Source organism: Anabrus simplex, chromosome 2 (genome assembly GCF_040414725.1).
Source record: "Anabrus simplex isolate iqAnaSimp1 chromosome 2, ASM4041472v1, whole genome shotgun sequence".
Lineage (NCBI taxonomy): Eukaryota > Metazoa > Arthropoda > Insecta > Orthoptera > Tettigoniidae > Anabrus > Anabrus simplex.
The window spans coordinates 95,328,573-95,349,997 of NC_090266.1; the positions used below are offsets into that span (position 1 = coordinate 95,328,573).

A 21,425-nucleotide genomic window follows, 5' to 3' on the forward strand; every position below is an offset into this window, starting at 1 on the left:
GTTCCTTATTCTCAGACTTTACATACCTATTTTCACTAAATTCTGTTTACCCACTTTCTCGTGACTCGGCGCTGATATGAACGTAGTAACAAAAATCCAAATTCATGAATATATCTGTGATTACATGCGGTACGGTAACAATGTATAAGACATAAGTGATCGGAAATTTAATAACTTCTTACATAACTACTACTAACTTACGACATAACTAAAGATATGTTATTTATGTAGTATTTATCAATACGACCACAAATAACATAACTTATTTCAGAATTACATTTCAGGCTTTCCTCTAAACTACCATTTCACTCAGCGTGAATAAAATAATTTATAGCCTGGATTGTAGTGGTTCATCACCCGACTTTACATACCAATTTTCATTAAATTCTCTTCAGCCGTTTTCTCGCGATGCATGTACAGACAGACAGACAGACATTACGGAAAAGTAAAAAATGCATTTCCTTGTTACTGTGGATATGACCGATACAGAAATACCATTCTTTTCAAATTCTGAGCAATGTACAGACAAAACTCTCTATATAGATTTGCTCTACGTCACACTGACACAGGTAGGTCTTATGGCGACGATGGGATAGAAAGACCTAGGAGTGGGAAGGAAGCGGCCGTGGACTTAATGTACAGCCTCAGCATTTACCTGGTGGGAAACCACAAAAAACCATCTTCAGGGCTGCTGACAGTGGGGTTCGAACCCACTATCTCCCGGATGAAAGCTCACAGCTGCGCGGCCCTAACCACATGGCCAACTCGCCCGGTCCACCCTCAACTGATGGGCACTGTGTTGAGTACATTTACTAGTCGCTATCAAGTATTTTTCTTCAATTTTTGAAGTCACATTAGGCCTTCTCTTGGAAAAATTATCCTAATTATGCATACATCTTGTCAGTATAATCAGCACTTCCTAAGCATATGTTCCTGCTTTGCTATTTCACGCATGATATGACCTGCTGTGTGTAAAGCTAACTACTGTAGCACATTTTTCTGTTGAAAGTTCCCATTTTAATATTTACACTTTGTTTGTCCAACCCTTGTCCTGTTCTTTTCTCTCCTCTTTTTTTAAAATTTCTTTTTTTACAACTTTCTTTATATCACAGCAACACAGATGGCTGAAGACGGCTACATTTATACTATAGCAATTCAGATAAATGACTTAAAAATTGTCAATCTTTACAAGCCTCTATGTGCGAATTGGGCTCCTACAATACTGCCAGCTTTTGATCACCCTTGTGTATACACTAGAGACTTCAACAGCCATCACACAAACTGGCAGTATGACACCGTGGATGTGAATGGGGGAGTCTCTAGTTCTATGGGCAGAAACTAACAATATGCATTTGGTTTTTGATGTAAAAGACAAGGGAACCTTCCACTCCGCACGCTGGAACAAGGATTACAACCCAGACTTGGCATTCGTGTCTAAAGATCAACTAGACCAACCACTCAACACCACTCGCACGGTTCTGTCCGACTTCCCAAACAGTCAACACCGACCTGTTATGGTGGAAATTGGTTTGAAAATTTCCCTTGTAAACTCAATGCCCTCACCCAGATGGAACTTTCGAGCCAACTGGGATGGATTCACAAAAGACCTTGACTCCAGCCTAGCTGCGGAGAATCTTCAGCCGACAGCAAATAACTATGACGAATTTGTTAAACTAGTTATCAAAGCTGCCAAGTCCAACATTCCTAGGGGTTACAGAAAGGAATATGTACCTGGATGGAATGAAGATAGTGAGGCTTTATACCAAGAATACCAAACATCTGGAAATCGAACAGTGGGCTCACAGCTACTCCACTCTTTAAATAAGAGCACAAGAGAGAAATGGGAAGCTACACTCAAAGAAATGAACTTCGCAAAGTCAAGCAGGAAAGCTTGGAGAATCTTGAATGGGCTAACTGGCAACCAACACCCCAAAAAGCCGCATCCTAAACCGAGTCCTGACATTATTGCCAACAAGATCGTAGACCTCACAAGGAAAAAGAGGGACAAGAATCATACCAGAATAGTAAAATGTAACCTTTCTAAACTCAAGCACAGTGCCCCCAGAAACAAGCCGCTTTCCAGACCCTTTTCCACAGTGGAAGTAGAAAATGCAATTAAACAACTGGAAAACAACTTGAAGCACTGCTGGTGGCTTCAAGTACCCTATGCAGTGGCCTCCACGGTATGCACTAGCCTTGCGTCTTGGTAGGTGTGCTGAGGACCAACTGATGAGCCCAACTTAGCACATGAGGGCGAAACGCAGGCAACCAAGAATGAGTTAGCTGGAAAATTTATAATGTCCAATAACGGACCATTATATTGGTATTATAAGGTTGCTGGTCCCGACAACCTCTATAATGAATTTATTAAGAACATGGGCCCCGCATTGTTATATATACTGGCTCACTTCTCTCTTCACTTACATACTCCAAAAGAACAGATTGCCCAGACAATTTAAACTGTCAAAAGTCATAGCCATTCTCAAACCTGGCAAACCTGAGGACAGCCCCGAAAGTCACCGACCATTTATTATTATTATTATTATTATTATTATTATTATTATTATTATTATTATTACAACTTCCCCCATGTGGAGGCTGGCACAAGGACAAAGTATGTCGACTACACAGTATTTTGTCTTCTAACTTACTGTTGACTTTGTTAGTGGGCCAGGTAGAAAAATCACCACAAGGCTCAGGAATAAATTTGCAATATGGTTCTTCAGATGTTATATAGATGATTACGGAGTATGGTCAATGAACCTCGTACTGCGGCGATAGCGACGTCGTGAAGTCGTGTCCGGCTGAGACCGAGAGAATCCCATAATTGTACAATAAATTTAGGGATTATGCCTCGAGCTCTGATCATGAGTCCATGGACGGAAATATTGTCTATTTATAGAACTGCTCAGTTGCATATTCAAGCTTCTTGAACGAATCCTCCTAACCAGAATAGCTCCGTTCATTGAAGTTGTTACTCCTCCTGAACAAGCTGGATTCAGACTTGGATGCAGCTGCACCGATCAAGTTCTTGCCCTAACTACACATATTGAAGATGGTTTTCAAGGACAACTAAAATCAACAGCTGTTTTCATCGACTTGATAGGTGCATATGACACTGTTTGGCGACAGGGACTGATCCACAAACTATTGCAAGTTGTACCAAGTCGAGAAAGACAATTCGAAGTGTTTCTAGGCAACACTAAAAGCCACAAACGAAAACTAAATAACGGTCTACCACAGGGATCTGTTTTAGCACCATTGCTATTCAATTTATACATTCATGACATACCAAACACTTCAACCAAGTTCATATATGCTGATGACATCGCATTGGTAGCACAGAGTAATAACTTTGAAGACTGAACAAATTCTGATGGAGGACCTTAAGAAGATGTCAACTTTAAGACCTGGAGATTGATCCCCAGCACAACAAAAACTGAAGTCTCTTGTTTCCATCTAGCGAATCGTGCTGCAAATTCCAAACCAAGAGTTCTGCTCAACGGACGAAAGCTGAGGTACAACCCTTTCCTAAAATATCTTGGGAGTCACTTTAGATAGAACCCTGAGCTACAAAGAGCACATCACTAAGCTTTCTCATAAAGTAGCCGCAAGAAACAACATACTGCATAAGCTCCGTGGTACCTCCTGGGGAGCCTCTGATGATTGTCTATGTTTAACTAGCATTAGCCTTGTCTACTCTGCTATTGAGTACTGTGCTCCTGTCTGGTTGGAAGGTATACATGTGAAGAAGGTAGACACAAACTTGAATGATACAATGCGTTGGATTGCTGGTACCATCAAATAAACTCCATGTTACTGGTTACCTGTGCTGAGTCACATCCCTCCACCTCACTTAAGACAGAAGCAAGCTTAACTAAGGGAAGCTCAGAAAATCTTTGCATCACCCTCTTCGCCACTGCACCAGGAATTCTGCCATCCGTCACAGCAGTGACTTCAATCAAGAAGACCAGCAAGTGTCACTGCAGGGCAACTCATTGCTGATGGGTTTGACCTAACTGAAAGCATGAGTGGTCAACAAAAACACTGGGAACAAGTGCCCACCATCTTGATCCCACAAAGAAGCCAAACGGTTTTTACCTACCGAGGAACCTCTGGTACTGTATTATCAGGTTAAGGACTGGACATGGTTGTTGCAATTATTTCAGGTACAAGTGGGGTTGGATCAGTTCACCAATGTGTGATTGTAACCTGGAAGAACAGATGATTGAGCACCTGGTCCAACGATGTCCTCTTCATTCGTACCCTGGCACTCCTGATAATTTGTTCACTCTCACACCTGGTTTATCTGAATGGCTGAGAAGGATGGACTTTAAAGTTTGACTCTGCCTTGTGTATATATATTTTATAAAATCACCATATGATTAAATAAACAAAGCGACACAGATAGGTCTTATGGTGATGTTGGGATTAGAAAGGGCTATGAATGGGAAGGAAGTAGCCATGGCCTTAATTGAGGTACAGCCCTAGCATTTGACTGGTGTGAAAGTGGGAAATCACAGAAAACCATCTTCAGGGCTGCTGACAGTGCGGTTCGAACCCACTATATCCCAGATGCAAGCTTAGAGCAGCGTGCCCCTAACCATACGGCCAACTCGTCTGGTGTCCCGTTTCTCTACGAGGTCAGATATGAGGAGATGAATCTGTTGTAGCGGGTTTTTAAGACCGGAAGCCCTTTCCGATGTCAACCTCATCAGAGGAGTTAATGAGATATGTGATATGATAGTAGGAAGGGAGAGGGCACATAGTCTACTCCTGTCGAATAGCACAAAGGGGTCTGCTCAAGGCTTTAACGTCCCCATCTGATGGGCGAATCTCCAATAGTCATTCCCTCACTCCATATGAGCATGGCAGAGAAGTTTGGAATTTAATCCAGGCTTCTGGCACGCAATCTAGTGATTGTATACCACCACCTCCCCCTACTCTGCTGATGAACATTTTGATGGTGACATTTTTTCGACCAACGGGACTCAAGTAATGAAAATCATTCTTGATCCGTATTGAAAGTATCATATAATGTATATAAGAAAATGTTTATTATTTTACCACCTATTCAATACAATGCAGAATGTTAACATGTTGAGTTAAAACATTGTTGAAATATAACGAGACATGTTTCGCCTCTTCAGTAAATATGAAAACCTTATTTTTCTACCAGGTACTTGGTTAAAGATTTTTCTAAAATGTCTTGTAAAATGATGTATGTAGGATAAAATTTACAGTTCATCATCAAAATGTTTCTGAAATAATTAAAACTCTAATACAATGATAAATTCGTGCGTAGTTTCACTTAAAGAAGGAGGCGTCACTTGATCAGAAGTAACATGATTGATGGCTTGAAGCCGTAGTCAATGTTTGATGTAGAAGGAAATCGACAAGTTAATACATAGTGGAAAAGATATAAAATAGGTTCCATATTGAGTATAAAATGAGAAGGAAAAGCATTCCAATTACTGAGCCAATGTCGTTATTTGACGTTGGCGTGTATTACTCGAAACATTTATAAGAGATTAGTCAACAGTTCATAAAGTTTGTTTATAATTTAGCCCGGAGAGATTGTGCTGACTTACAGTTCAGCAGATACTTGTAGTTGGACTACATCCAGGATTACATCCAAAAAGCAGAGTTCTTTTCTAATAAAACTTACAAAATAGTCTCCAAGGATCCCACTACAAAAACTCAACGCAACTTAAAAACACTTCAAAAACTCTTCATTTTTATTCAATGAATACGAATACCAAACACTCACCCCATCTCTGGAATACTTACCGAAATTTATATGGACAACCTTGAAAACAGCAAAATAAAATTAAAAAATCAATGGATTAAGTCTATGGCTATGCTATGTTGATGACACGCTAGTAATAATTGACAAAAGGCTGAACAATAGTGAAAACATACTAACTTATTTTAAACAACCTAGACAATAGTATTCAATTCACTAAAGAGGATGAGGACCACAACTCAATTTACTTTCTCAGCATCATAATAACAAGAACTACTAGCAAGTTTGATTTCCAAATTTATAGAAAACTATCATTCACCCCCTCAACCATGCAACAAAATTCCCTACATCAACAATCACACAAACAAGCTTCTTTTTACAGTTTGGTATACAGAGCTCTAAATATTTCCCTTTCAACTGCCAATTTAAAAAAAGAAATACAATAAAAGAAATAGCCATCTTCAATGGATATAATCCCTCAATCATAAACTAGTTAATAAAGTAAAATTAAAATTAACCACAAATCTCTCCCCAATAAAAAGTAACAAATCAAGGCACGCAATCTTTACCTACACCAATCCGATCATACACATAATAACAAAGACCTTAAAAAAAACAAGAAATTAAAATAGCTTTTAAAACTCAAAATTCAAACCAAAAAATGTTCTTCAACCACAATACAATAAATCCAGACAAAAATAAATACTTAGGTTCTGGTATTTATAGACTAAGATGCGCTGAGTGCCTCAGCTCATATATAGTTAAACAGGAAGAGGCTTCATAACCAGCTATGCAGAACATTTCAATGCCCAGAAACACAACAAACACTCAGCAATGAGCAATCATATGAAAGATACAGGGCACAGCTTTACCACAATCGAACAGGATCTCCAAATTTTAAAAAGAGTAAAAAAAAGGTAGACTCATGACTGAATTGGAGAATTTAAACATTTTTGGACCAAAAATACAATGCAAATAAAAATTTAAATGATCCAATAGAAAACAGAAGCCCTTTATATGACCAAATAGTAATATTATTCAATAAGATAAAGCTTCAAGACAAAAAATTCAATATTTTTGAAACAATTTCAAAAAGTACTCCTTCCAAGTCAACGAATACATTACATCCCCCTCCCCATCCCAACACACGTGACTCCTCTCCATGCGCCAACCATAAGCCGATAAATGCATCACACCCCTCCACCTTCTCCATCATACACAACTCCCTCCCTTGCGTCAATCACAAACCCACAACCTCGCCCTCTCCAGCCTATCCCCCTCCACCTAGACAACATACGTACAACACGAGGAGTAAAAACGTTAGCGACCACTAGTCCCAATAACTTTTCACACAATAAGTCAACAGTCCAACAACACCAAAAATAAGCACCAACATCTTTTAACTACCACCACTTAGGCAAAACCTTCTTTAATTTTTCACTCTCATTAAAATAAATTACAGTTTTTTCCTCTGTTTCAGAATCAACCACTAACAAGAATCCCAGCATAATTCAACAGCCCCAACTCAACCATCAAATTAACTACAACATTCTTGAACATAAGTTTCACAATTAACGTTAACATTTGTCATTTGGATGAAGAAAATAACTATTCAACAATCTTTTTAAGATACCAACTCAATTACAAAACGTCCAATTTGAAGCAACGAATATCATAGCCCTCTTTGCGTCAAAATCACACCAACGTAGCGAGTGATGGCCCATTATTATTTCAGCAAACTCACATGGTTGACTCACAACAAATTAGTCCAGCTACAAGTATCTGTTGAACTCTAAGTCAACACCATCTCCCCTGACTAAATTATAAACAAACTTTATGAACTGTTGACTAATCTCTTATAAATGTTTCGAGCAATACACGCCAACGTCAAATAACGACATTGGCTCAGTAATTGGAATGCTTTTCTTCCCATTTTATACTCAACATTGAACCTATTTTATACGTTTTCCACGATGTATTAACTAGTCAATTTCCTTCCACATCAAACATTGACTACGGCTTCAAGCCATCATGTTCCTTCTAATCAAATGAGGCCTCCTCCTTTAAGTGAAACTATGCATGAATTTATCATTGTATTAGAGATTTAATTATTTCAGAAACATTTTGATGATGAACTGTAAATTTTATCCCACATACATCATTTTACAAGACATTTTGAAATGATCTTTAACCAAGTACCCAGTTGAAAAATAAGGTTTTGATATTTACTGAAGATGCCTCTCAAGAAGAGGTGAAACATGTCTCATATTTCAACAATGTTTTAACTCACATGTTAACATTCTGCATTGTATTGAAAAGGTGGTAAAATAATAAATAGTTTCTTATATACATTATACAACGGGACTCAAACCTGCTAACCACGGTGTAAGATCGTTTAGACTTCAACGCTTCAACGATCATGACCACCAGGCGGGCTTTTAATATTTACACTTTACACAAAATAATGTCTACCTTGTCCGGCCCCGCGGTGTAGGGGGCAAAGTGTCCACCTGTCACCCAGCGGCACCGGGTTCAATTCCCAGCTGAGTCAGGGGTTTTTAATCGTAAATGATTAATATCCCTCGCCTGGGGACTGCGTGTTTGTGTCGTCCTTCATGTCTCTTTCCTCACATTCCAACACTTTACACTTCCGCAATTTCCAAATACACGCAGGTTCCTAACATATGGTGCAAGTAGGAGCAAAAGATCTTTCTAGGTCGATGCCCCGAACAAACAGCATTAAAATAAAAAAAATCTACCTTCAGCTTGCTTGCAAAGCATTGAACTGCTTATAACTGGCAGTGACAATACCAATAAATGACACAGATATTGATTCCCATAGGGAATCAAATATTTGTACCGAATGAGCAAATTTATAATACCAATATAAATGGTCCGTTATTGGACATAAATTTTCCAGCTAACTCATTCCTGGTTGCCTGCGTTTCGCCCCCGTGTGCTAGGTTGGGCTCATCAGTTGGTACCTAGCACACCTACCAAGACACATGGCTAGTGCATACCGTGGAGGCTACTGCATAGGCTACTTGAAGCCACTGGCAGTGCCAATGCACTATGAGAGACTATGTCTCACTACCAAAAATTGATGCCTGCTTGGCCATCAGATGACACAGATGTTGATTCCCATAGAGAATCTGAAATATTTGTCCCGAATGAGCAAATTTATAATACCAATATAAATGGTCCGTTATTGGACATTATATAAATTTTCCAGCTAACTCATAGTGCACCGGCACTGCTGGTGGCTTGAAGTAGCCTACGCAGTGGCCTCCATGGTATGCACTAGCCATGTGTCTTGGTAGGTGTGCTAGGTACAACTGACGAGCCCAACCTAGCACACGGGGGTGAAATGCTGGCAACGAGGAATGAGTTAGCTGGAAAATTTATAATGTCCAATAACGGACCATTTATATTGGTATTATAAATTTGCTCATTCAGTACAAATATTTCAGATTCCCTATGGGAATCAACATCTGTGTCATCTGATAGTCAAGCAGGCATCAATTTTTTGTAGTGAGACAAAGTCTCTCATAGTGCATTGGCCTGCCGGTGGCTTCAAGCAGCCCACGCAGTGGGCTCCATGGTATGCACTAGCCATGCGTCTTGGTAGGTGTGCTAGGTACCAACTGACGAGCCCAACCAAGCACACGGGGGCGAAACGCACGCAACCAGGAATGAGTTAGCTGGAAAATTTATAATGTCCAAGAACGGACCATTTATATTGGTATTAATACCAATAAAGTCAGGTTATGCGAGTGACATGCCTTTGATGGCGGGACCTAGTGTTTACAGTGCACTATGTCTTCTGGTATGGGCTAGAGCAATCTTTTTACTTTCATTGATCTGTCTCAGCTTTATCCTTGGCTTTGACAATAAGAAAGTGACTGAGGTATGAGTGATGCTAGTAATGCCATTCCTTCTGCAGCCAGTCCCTGCTATGAATGGTGTGAAAATATTGCTCATAGGGTCAGTTGGTGCATGCATTTCAGTGGGCTTGGCAGACTGATATGTAATAGCAACTTCTGGCTCGGTGAGGAAAGCAATGGGAAAATACTTCACTCCACATTTCCCTAGTATGCCTCTTCAGTGATGCCTATGCCATCTATGACAGCTGATGGCGAAGCTGTTGAGGATTCAAAGAGCCTTCGGGCTGAGGACTAAACAACATGCGAGTGACATGTGAATTAGACATATTCTGTGTTCCAAGGCAACTTTGCCTTAAGTGTTTTTGCAAGGGCTAGCAGTACCTACTTCATTTTAAAAGTACAAATCCTGAATCAAACAGAGCAGAATAATAAAATGTATCATTGTTTATAAGGATTTCCACCTTGTTTGATTAATATTACCTGTAATCTAAGAAACCCGAAGATGCTCAAAAACCTGTGAGCAGTAACTTAATTCTGGTCTTGGCAAGCTTTTCCAGCAGACTTGGAAAATGTACGGATTTATTTATCTGTACCTACAACCATATTCTTCCTTTCAAAGACATGTAGCCACTACTTCATTCACTAGGCAGATATATGATTAAAACAGGAATATTAGTGCTTAATGATTTATTGATACACTATATTAAGTTCTTTATTAGCAGAAATTTGAAGAAAAGACAACTTTTCAAACTTCCTTTATGATAATTTAAAGCAAAATTTAAAATAAAGACAATACTATTTTCTTTGTTTTAACAAGTCACACAATAAGTGGAACAGTAATAAAATGAGCAAATACATACGAAATTAAAGCATTTTTAACCGTTCACGACATATTAATGTGCAACATTATTAACCAAGCTGTCACACAAAGATTTGCACCGACCATGGATCACACTATTGTTCATTGCACATTACAGTAGCATAAACCTCTTTTATCCGACATATGGGAACGTAACAAAAATTTCACCATATATTTTTCTGATGAGAATATACCAAATTCCTGAGTCACATCTTTCATATAAACTATTCCTATGTACAAAGTGAAGTAGGCAAATCAACAGATATTCTCCTGCAATAGAGCCACAGAAGAAATTTTCTAATGTAATAGCTTGAAAATATTTAAGCACATGAATGGAGTAATTTCACATGAAGCAGAATATGAGTTACTGTAATTTACACCACTTCTTCTTTGAAGACATATACTTTTGTTTCAGCTGCCCTTATCACAAACTGAATCAATTATGAAAGATCACTATGCCATTAGGAAACTGATTATACAAAAAAGGACTAGACTACTGAGTACTGCAACACACTGATATCTGAACAAAATTACTCTTTTCCCTTTGTACTGCCATGTCTTCATTAAAGTCTATTTTACTTGCCTACAATGTCACGATATTACTACAGTCTATCAAAAATATACAATGAAAGGGGAAGCAGTAAGTCAGGGCATGATACAAATTACGTAAATCACAACCTCATGGTATTCTTCAGGGAAAGATATACAAATGACATTTGATGAATTAACAAGGTGAAATGATGGAATGGATGCACTGATTGTTAGAAGGCAGAAATTTGAAGAAAAACAAGTTTCAAATTTCCTTTAATAATTTAAAGTATAATTGAAATAAATATTCAATAGTATTTTTCTCTCAACAATTCAAACATTGCAAAAAAGAATAAAGATATAAGTAAAAACATGACATTACCGTAAGTCACAGTTGAAGTAGCAAGTACAAGATGTAAGATTTAAAAGTGGTTAAACTGGATCAATGTGTTGCATGCTGTTGCAGTCTTTTACATGTACAATGTAAAAAAGCTGAAGCAGAAGACAGAGTAGTAACAGAAATAGAATTAGCATTATGTTCCCAGTAAAATGCTCATTCTTGCCACCATTTCCTTAGACACAGAAGCATTATACAATTGGATAGTAACAGTTTCTAATACTTTTTCCACAGAAAAAGAGCTAATGTGTAAAGAGAGGCTTAATACTTCAAGTTGTGTAAAAACTGGTTTACAAGCCCAGCATCCTATTGGGCAACTCTCCTCCTTAATTACAAAAAAATATTCGCCCCAGGTGAACAAAAGAGACATGTCACATTCAACCACATGTTAGCCAATGTCAAGTAATTTAACAAGATTCACATGATTGTAATTACTATCATCAGAGACAGATACAGGCATAATAAATGTCAGTGAATTGAGTCCCGTTATACTACTTTTAAAATTATGATGGAAGGCCACGAACAACTAATCTACGATAAATTATGCCTAAAAATATCACACATTCGTTGGAGAATCATACAGTAAAATCAAAGTTGAAGAGGATGTTAAAAAATTTACTTGAACTTCTCATTGATGAACTATGAAAAGGAGAAATAATTAATTTAACATTTGTCTAAACTATGAGCAAAAGGAAATTGATACAAAAATAATGACAATTCATTCACTAGCACATTTCATTAACTTTTTCTCTAAAATTTTGAAGGAAACCTGCATTACCAATAGGGTGTGTTTCAAATTGAAATAAACAAGAAAGATCTATACAGCAGAGGAAGGGAAACAGTGTCTTGGATACCACGGAAAGGAAGGGATTTGACAAGGTGCAACACAGGAGTGGCAGAAGAACGTTCTCCATCAATCTGTGGCAGCTAAGCCAATACAAAATATATATTTGTAGCTTTTCTCCAAACACACAAGAATAATATACACATTATAACAGCAGATTAACACACTCATGCTAGGCTTAGACATTGGAAGGTTAATTCTACAGAGGAGATAATGGAAAAGTTCACATAGAGATCCCTGATGGGTATAATTTTCCATATATAGATCTATGGCTATTTGAAGAGGCTGCTGTCATCTCTTCACACCCGCGCATACCTTGTCAGCTTATCTTTCCCTTTCCTTGTGATGCATGGTACAAAAGAATCTCTCTTTTCCCGAATTATTAACAGGAAGTATCTCAAAATTAGTTTGAACGACTCCCTTTATATTTATGTATATAGTATTGCAACTCTATTTTGGCCATAATATTACTACAATCTTCCTAAAAATGACTGCAGTTATATTTACTAACCCTTAAGTTCAACTGCCTTACTCACTTACCTATGGATAGATATTACTATATTTAAGTCAAAGACTGGAGGAAGGTACAGCTGATCTTAACAGTCACATTTCTGAAATTCTGAACATAATTCAGAAAATGATTCTCTCAGTTACTACACACAGAGATTGAAAAGCTGTACTAGTGCAGGTGGTGAGTGACTTTCACCCAAATTAATGGAAAACTAGCATTTTAACTCACCTGTCATCGATATCTGTAATGGAAAACTAGCATTTTAACTCATAGATTTCTGTTGAGGTACTATTCAAATATAATCTCTTGTAACTACAACGTAGCATTTGTCTCAGGGAAATTAATTCCCCTGTAAATGGTGGTGTAATTAATATTCTTTGGAGATATATTACATCTTCATTACAAGATTAGCTAAAATTAACCCAGTCATCACAAACATTTTCCAAGGTCGTTCCTTTCTAAATAAATAATGTTACTACACACGACGGTTAAAAGAGGTACTACTGAAGTACAGGAGAAATGTTCAGTGTAACTGATACCATCATGAAACGACAAACACGGTTAATTTAGGAACACTCGAAAATAGCCAACTTTTATGGCATGATTGTTCAAGGTATTTCTACAATAGCATATGAAATAGTAAAATAGTTAATATTTGTAACAAACAATATTATATGTGCTATTGTGTTCACTGAACAAATAATATTTTCTAGCATGCAGCCCCCAGGTAAGTGGTACTTAAAGCTCAACGTGGGAACAAATATGTCTCTTTCATGATTGTTTCTTCCAAGTGTTCACTTCCACCACATAATTTAACAAAAGTTAGATCTGGTTAATCTTCAATCTTGTTAATTTAATATTCTTCTTCCAATGGAGGCTGCTGGTCAGCATGTTCACCATCTAATTCATCAGGAGGAGCAAAACCATCCTAGGGAATAAAAAAAAAATATTGGCATATTTACAGAAAATTATCAAACAAGGAAAGTATTTCCTATAGTAAAAATGGCTTTCACAAAACAAGACACACATACAACTTGTATTTGTCCAACAGAATAACTAGATTCCTTGGCAAACGCCTGAAACCATTCACCTGAAGACACATTTTAATTTACCTGAATCCAGTTTTCTGAACTACCGTTCATTGGAAACCTTTCCTCCTGGGTAACAAATTCCATAAAACTACTAATCCTGAATGGAATATGAAGCAAATTAAGTAATTAAAGTTTTATTATACACCAATAGAGTCATACAAATGTGTGGTAAACAATCATGCAGGATTCTGGCTCCACATTTTCACTGTAGTTATCATATAACAATTTTCCCCCTGGCGCCTCCGAAAACCGTAGTTAGTGGGATGTAAAGCCAAAAACATTATTACACCCCCCCCCCCAAGAGAAGTCATTGTGTAATGTTCTGAGACATTCCAGATCGATTAATGATTGTGGATTGAAATCGCCTCTCCCTCCCCCCACCATGTCTCTAGATTTTATTTGAAATATCATGTTCAGTAAAAGTGCGAGTGCATGTGATGGACCCCTAGGAAGTTCATTCTTTCGAAAATTTGCCGGTGTGGGTTTGGGGTGATCACCTGTGATAAGCTTCAGCCTGGTTTTCACTAATTCAGCGTCTGTGGATTCAATCTAGGATGTGGGTATAAGTGACTGCTCAATCCTGGAAGGTCTTCTCCATGTCCAATTGTAATAGCACTACACAACATTCTTTGTCCCATAACGTTTGGCAATCCCAATACTTTAAAAATATATACTATAGGCCTACATACCCACAAAGTTTTACTCCTCTGTCATCTGAACAAATAATCTGAGCATCCATGTTCCCAATGTGAGGTATGTAGCATTGGAATTAACTGATAGTTTGGGTCTTTATATTATTTGGGATTTTTAATTCTTCAGGACTTTCTACATTTAGGGATTTCTGATTCTTCAGGGAAAATTCTTTGGGCACTTTGATTCGGAGGATTCTCTGTTCTGGCATGCCTACATTTGGGTTATTTTTATTCGTATTCAAGAGAATGGGTGGGAATGGGATTGCCTCAAGAAACCAGACTATATTCTTTGACAAACTAACAGCCAAAACATCGGTCACTATTTGTGGAGAAAATCCAGAAATGATAATTCTGAATGATACTAGTTTCTTCTGAATGTGGTATGTAATCATCAGAACCTCTAGAAATGTATTAATCCTACTTGAAAACTTAATGAATTTATGAAACTTTTCAGTAATATCTTCCCTCTTCTCTGTATCCAGCATCTTAGTGATGTTAATACGTACAAGAGGGTCTTCAAAATTCTTCCACATTGCATGCTTGAGCTATAAAATACAATTTAGAGTGGAAATGATATACTTATTGCTTCTGCATTTGCTAACTTAAAGTGATATATCACATTTTATGGCTGGTAGTTCAATTGTGTTATAAGGGATTGCAGCACTAATCATACACTTAAAGGAAAAGAAAGTACGTACTTCCTAATCATGTCACCAGGTTCCTTCTATGTTTGGTTTGTTTGTTTTCATACTATGGGCTGCAAATTCTGTGCTGTTTTTGTCCTTGCAGCCATGTATTTCTCACATGTTTGTAAGAATAATGGTGCCTAACTCTGATGCGGTGTTTGTTATCAATGACTAAGTAAGTTTTAACCATGCTGTTCATGATATTGTGGAACGTGGACCAGACAGGGATGAAAGTAAACAAAATATGCAAACTTCCCTTCCAGCTGTAAGTGCAATAATGTTTAAATCATAGGTATGACATAAGACAAAATTTCTGTGGTGATCAACAACAAACTGTGATGTCAAGAAATATAGATCTAAGACAAGTGCTTTCAATATTACCTACAAATTTTGAGCAACAAAGTCCATCTTTTGTCTATATCTTTTCAGTGCATGGCAGAATTACTTCATTAAAATGTACAACGGGTGGTGATGGTCTTTCTTTACTTGGGTGAGGCGATACTTCCCGGAAAATGTTTATAAATCGACAAAGATGAGTGTGTTTTTCTCCATATCTGCATGTAGGCTGTGTTTTCAACCAGCATTCTAAGCGCAAGTAGAGGGTCACAGGCTGGCATTAAGAAGGTTAAGGGCTGTATTCATAGGCATCCCCAAATGCTCACCTTACAGTCACAAGATAAGGTTGAACCCTAATGCTCCCCTAGCTGCAACTACAACATCGCTATTGATGGTCCTCACCTTACATTCTTCATGTCAAAGTAGTGCTAAGGTACAGCTCTTGGAAGTAAAAGAATGTTGGTAGCGCTCCAATTCCACACACCTGCGCAGTATAAATCTGAGTAAAACAAATGAAAGTCAGAAGAAGCTGTTAACTATTCATTGCTGGGATGTCTATGTTGGATGGTGTTTATCTTCTTAGGGTGTTTTGGGAATTTGATGTACAGTAGTTTAAAAGTCAGTATTTGTCTGATCCAGTGAGAAAGTTTTCTCCTAGAGCAAAATATACATTTTGAAGACCAATTCTTATTTTCCAAACAGCCTCATCCACGAACAGTATTGAAGAGTCATATCCCATTTAATTTTGATTATCTGCCATTCACTTTTCAAGAATAAGTATGACCTTGCTGCAATGTGAAGTTTCCATAATTTGAAATTTCTAAATATTGATATTCTAAATAATTCTTGTTTCTTAAAATGTTTTGGGTGTTGGATTCTCAGTAACTACTCTGTGTACCTTCTGGTTTTTCGAATATCAGGGGAAGTTCCCAGTCAAAACCAAAAATATGGGCCAAGTACCCATTTAAAAATGCACTCTTACCAGATAAGTAGTCTTGATAACCTTATCTCTCTTTTTCAATATGACAGTATAGGTAAATAAGGAGGGCAAAAGTCGAAGTTCATAAAGTACACTAATTCATCTTTATCAGTTTGCTCCTAATTACCTGGCATTCGAACAATGGTGCCTTATGCTGTCATACGTATTCCTTCTAAGCTCCTTCAAACTGGTATACTTAACTCAGTTCTGCGTAATTCTGTTTTATATGTACATTTCTGTAGGTCCCAGCAAAACATAAATTTAAAAACCATTTTCGTCAAATGCTGGACGTTACAAAGTTAAAATAATGTCGCAGACATATGAATTTCCTTTGATCAAAGTACCGGAGAGTTAGAAATGTGATACATTACAGTCAGTTTTGTTGGCAGTGGGACTTCAGCAGCAGATACTAGAGGAGTGCGGTGTGGTGATATAGCGAAGATCATGGGAAGTGACTACACGGTATAAACGCAAGCTAGAAAGATTACAGGACACGTGTTTGGGAAATAGAGCATGCTTCAGCTTTAACTGTAAGCAGGTTATTTACAAAAGACACATTAAAATGATGCAGACAATTGACATCTGCCGCATTGAGTTATACGTTGCTGTCTGTCGGTCCTGGGGAATAGAAAGAGGAAAAGTTACATGCTGGATGAGAAAGTAAAATTTATATAAAAAGTGGACAATAATCCACATAAAATAAAAATAGCTGGAGATTTAGGAATTGCTTATACCACACTTCGCACAGTCATTAGTAAAAGAAACACTACTTTAAACAGAGTTTAGTTTCACCAGGTGAGTTGTCCGTGTGGTTAGGGCCGCACAACTGTGAGCATGCATCTGGGAGATGGTGGGTTCGAACCCCACTGTCGGCAGCCCTGAAGATGGTTTCCCGTTTTCACACTAGGTAAATGCTGGGGCAGTACCCTAATCAAGGCCATGGCCACTTACTTCCCACTCCTATCCCGTCTATCTGTTGTTACAATTATAAAAACCATTACCAGATATTAAAATTAGGACATGTCTCGCTCATGCTTTGTGAGCATCATCAGCCAGAATAACCTAATTCAAGGTAGGTCAGGGCCCTGATCCCAGTAAATATAGTGTAAAAACGTCTAATAATACACCTATGAGATCTTTTAGTCCCCTGTTCGAAGATCATCGACAGTATATACTGAATAACACTACAATGAAATATAACACGAGGGAATCTGTTAAAGCCGTCTCACGCTAACCTGGCGACGTTTTATCCGTCTATACAATTCGTTTTTCAACCAACACATGTTGATCTTAAGATATCTATAACAAGATAGCAGTCCACAATAGTTCATTTTATTGTGTAACGGTGTTCCCAACTATAAACAGTTTAATGCCATCGTACGAGGATTATGCTCATCGTTCCGTACGAATATCATCCACAGAAACATATCATTAACATTTCATACCATTCACCTACACTTCATGCTATTTTAATAGTCACTAAATGTTTTAATAGACACATTATATTCTTACTGATCATTTTTAAATAGTTGTAATTAGTTTTATCGTATTATTTTGGTAAAGAGACAAAGTCTCTCAGTGCATTGGCACTGCCGGTGGCTCCAAGCAGCCTACACAGTGGCCTCCACAGTATGCACTAGCCAGCGTCTTGGTAGGTTTGCTAGGTACCAACTGATGAGCCCAACCTAGCACACGAGGGCGAAATGCTGGCAACCAGGAATGAGTTAGCTGGAAAATTTATAATGTCCAATAAAGGACCATTTATATTGGTATTATAAATTTACTCATTCAGGACAAATATTTTATATCCCCTATGGGAATCAACATCTACATCAACTTTTAAATGTCCGGTCAAGAGGATTTCAAATTTAATGCCTACAGTTTCCTTCAGTTGTAATGCGAGTTTTATATTATCTTTTGAATTATTGCAGTAAATCTCACTCGTTAAAATCAGCATTTAAAGAATATATTTTGTTTAGTATCAAATAAATTGATTGTTTTATTTCAATAAGTAGATCAGATAACCTCACATTTTAATGGGAAAACCGAAAGCCACTCTCCTTTTCCAAGAACCTATATGTTATGCTGTCAATGTAAACATATTACTTCACACCCTAGAGATATTCAAGACTCTCATTCTGTTATCGCTACATCTATTTGTAGCTGGCGCCCATCAACTATTGTATGTGTAAGTAATCAGGTAAGTACTAAGTGTGAGTAATAGTCCGACGATTGAGCATTTTATTTCATGAATATTTTAATATTGTTTTACTTTAATTCAATTATATTTAAAATCAGTGAGTTACAGTCGCAAATGAGACTTGTCTATGATGAGCACTATGTAACTGATTCTTAGTATCTTTGAACATAAATTTAACTCTGTCATATCCACAAGGAGAAACGTGAATGTGCGAGTCTTAGTAATGATTTACAGAACCACGACATGCAACCATATGTCCTCTTTTGTAGAATGGATGTTTATGAATCTTCTACCTTATGATATTCGATAAGCGTAATTGTAGCAGAATTACATAGTACATTCATGTACATTCTGCCTAATACCGTATTTCACCGTATTACTGCCACAGCGTAACCATCACATCCCTTATTTTCAATTTTAAAATTCCATTGCATAATTGTCGCACGTCCAAATTCTGTTCATCAATCTGTTTAAAAGGTAAATGGAACTGCAATACAAGTTGCATATGAATGCGCAATTTAAAGACGTATATGGCTTATCGGCAATTTGGCAACAAGTTACGTTTGCAAGATGACGTACAACCGATAAATAAATAAAATCGGTATACGTACGACGCATAGATTACACTAGCCAACATGATTTTGCGGTGAAACAGAAAATATGTAATTCTTATGGAAATCGCTGACCTGATTCCGAAAATGATGCTATTTTTTTCCCAATCACGTCTAGTTTTGACGCAATTCGGTGTTTTAGTATGTCCATGAATTCGTAAGATGTAATGTTGAGAGATGTTTTCGCGCAACATTTTTTTAGAATACAATAATGTGATTTGCTTTGTTACTGTTTGCATTTTATTATAGGTTTATTGCTGTCTAAATTTTTATTTTGTAGTTGGGGGTTTCCTGGTAAATTCATAAACTCCCCCAGATACGCAATAGACCGTGAGGTATGTAGGATTGAAGATAAGACAGTTGAGCGGTTGTCTTTCATCTTAATACCACTTGAACAAACAGACGTATTAAAATCCCCAGCCCTTATGCAATGTTTATGATGGACTGATAAACCAGTTTCCTTTCAAAGATAACAGTCCAAAAGTATTATACTCACGAAGATGAACTTGTATTTTGTACGGATGTTTCAAATCTTTTACGTCAATTGGGAGAGAAAGAGTATGATCCTAGTAACTCGTGTGTTTTTATTGACCCTTTGCTTCATAATACAAATGTTCTGGCATCCGTACCACTTGCACACTCCACACAAAATGTCTGAAACATACGAGACCATAAAGTTGGTGCTTGAAAAAATTAAATATCACGAGCATGGGCGGCAATTTTGCGGTGATTCGAAGACCATTGGATTGTTGCTGGGACAACAAAACGGCTATACAAAATTTCCCTGTTTCCTATGCGAATGGGATAGCAGGGCACGGGATAAAGACTGGGATACAGTGAATTGGCCAGAAAGGAAACTACTACAACCAGGATCCAAAAATGTCTTGAATGCAAGTCTTATTGACCACGAAAAAATTCTACTTCCACCCTTGCACATCAAATTAGGATTGATTAAACAGTATGTCAAGGCATTAGATAAAAGTAGCCTATGCTTTCAATATTTATCCACTAAATTTCCCTCATTATCAGATGCAAAAATCAAAGAAGGCGTATTTGATGGACCACAGATTCGTAAACTGATGGATAAAAATTTCACAGGCACGATGACCAAAATTGGGAAAGAGGCATGAAACACATTAAAAGATGTAGTGACTAAATTACTTGGCAACATTAAGGACCCTCAATACAAAGAAATTTTAAGGAAAATGTTGGTAACGTTTAAGGAACTCTGTTGTAATATGAGCCTTAAGCTTAACTTCTTAGCTTCGCATCTGAATTATTTCCCTCCAAATTTAGGAGCTGTCAGTGAAGAACAAGGTAAAAGGTTTCACCAGGATCCCAAAGATGCAGAACGACACTATCAGGGACGTTGGGAAGTGAATATGATGGCCGATTACTGTTGGTCGATTGCACGAGACGACCCCTCTAGAGATCATTCAAGAACTTCAAAACCCCGGAAATTCCACGGAAAACGGGAAAAGACAGAGGAGTGAATCTAATCTGCATATAATGTAAGTAACAAAACCATGTATGTTTAACCATGTAATTTTTATTCAAGGTATGGTTATATTAATTTAAAAGAAACTGTACAGCTGAAACTAAATAGGCACTTTATGCTTCAGTTTCACGAATTTCACTATACATTAAAAATATAATACAAACCATCTACTTGCTTACAAAGCAGCATTTATGTGCATTTAATGCATGCAAAATATGATTACGTTTTGCAAGCTGAAATTTACATTAACACTAGAACCGCCGGAGCGGTCAAAATGACCGCTACACGTTTTCAAAGCCTTATTTTGAACACATTTTCTGTCGTATTGCAAAGAGCTTCAGTGGCTTTTCCTGATTACCGTTCAGAATCATCCGTATTAAATTTAATTAATTTTGCATCATTGGTTAGGACGTAGGTAATGAGTATACCTAGAACCGCCGGAGCGGTCATTTTGACCGCTGTATTATCATAATAAAATGTGTTAGAACATGTGCTTATTTCTCTGGTTGAGGTAACATTTGTTTATAATTATTCTCCCTGCAATAATGTAAGCACAAAAATGA

The 21,425-nt window shown here is 37.5% G+C and overlaps 1 protein-coding gene across 3 annotated transcripts in view; it reads right to left on the minus strand.

Annotated features, from left to right (window-relative positions):
- Nucleotides 1–11,287: 11,287 nt before the first annotated feature.
- Nucleotides 11,288–21,425, minus strand: part of Eb1 (microtubule-associated protein RP/EB family member 1) — a 175,766-nt gene continuing 165,628 nt past the window's right edge. For all 3 annotated transcript variants that reach the window (XM_067140329.2, XM_067140330.2, XM_067140331.2), the window contains exon 7: nt 11,288–13,697. In XM_067140329.2, coding sequence (XP_066996430.1) covers nt 13,623–13,697 — 75 coding nt within the window. In that variant the 3' untranslated portion in view covers nt 11,288–13,622. The remainder of the gene's footprint in view (nt 13,698–21,425) is intronic.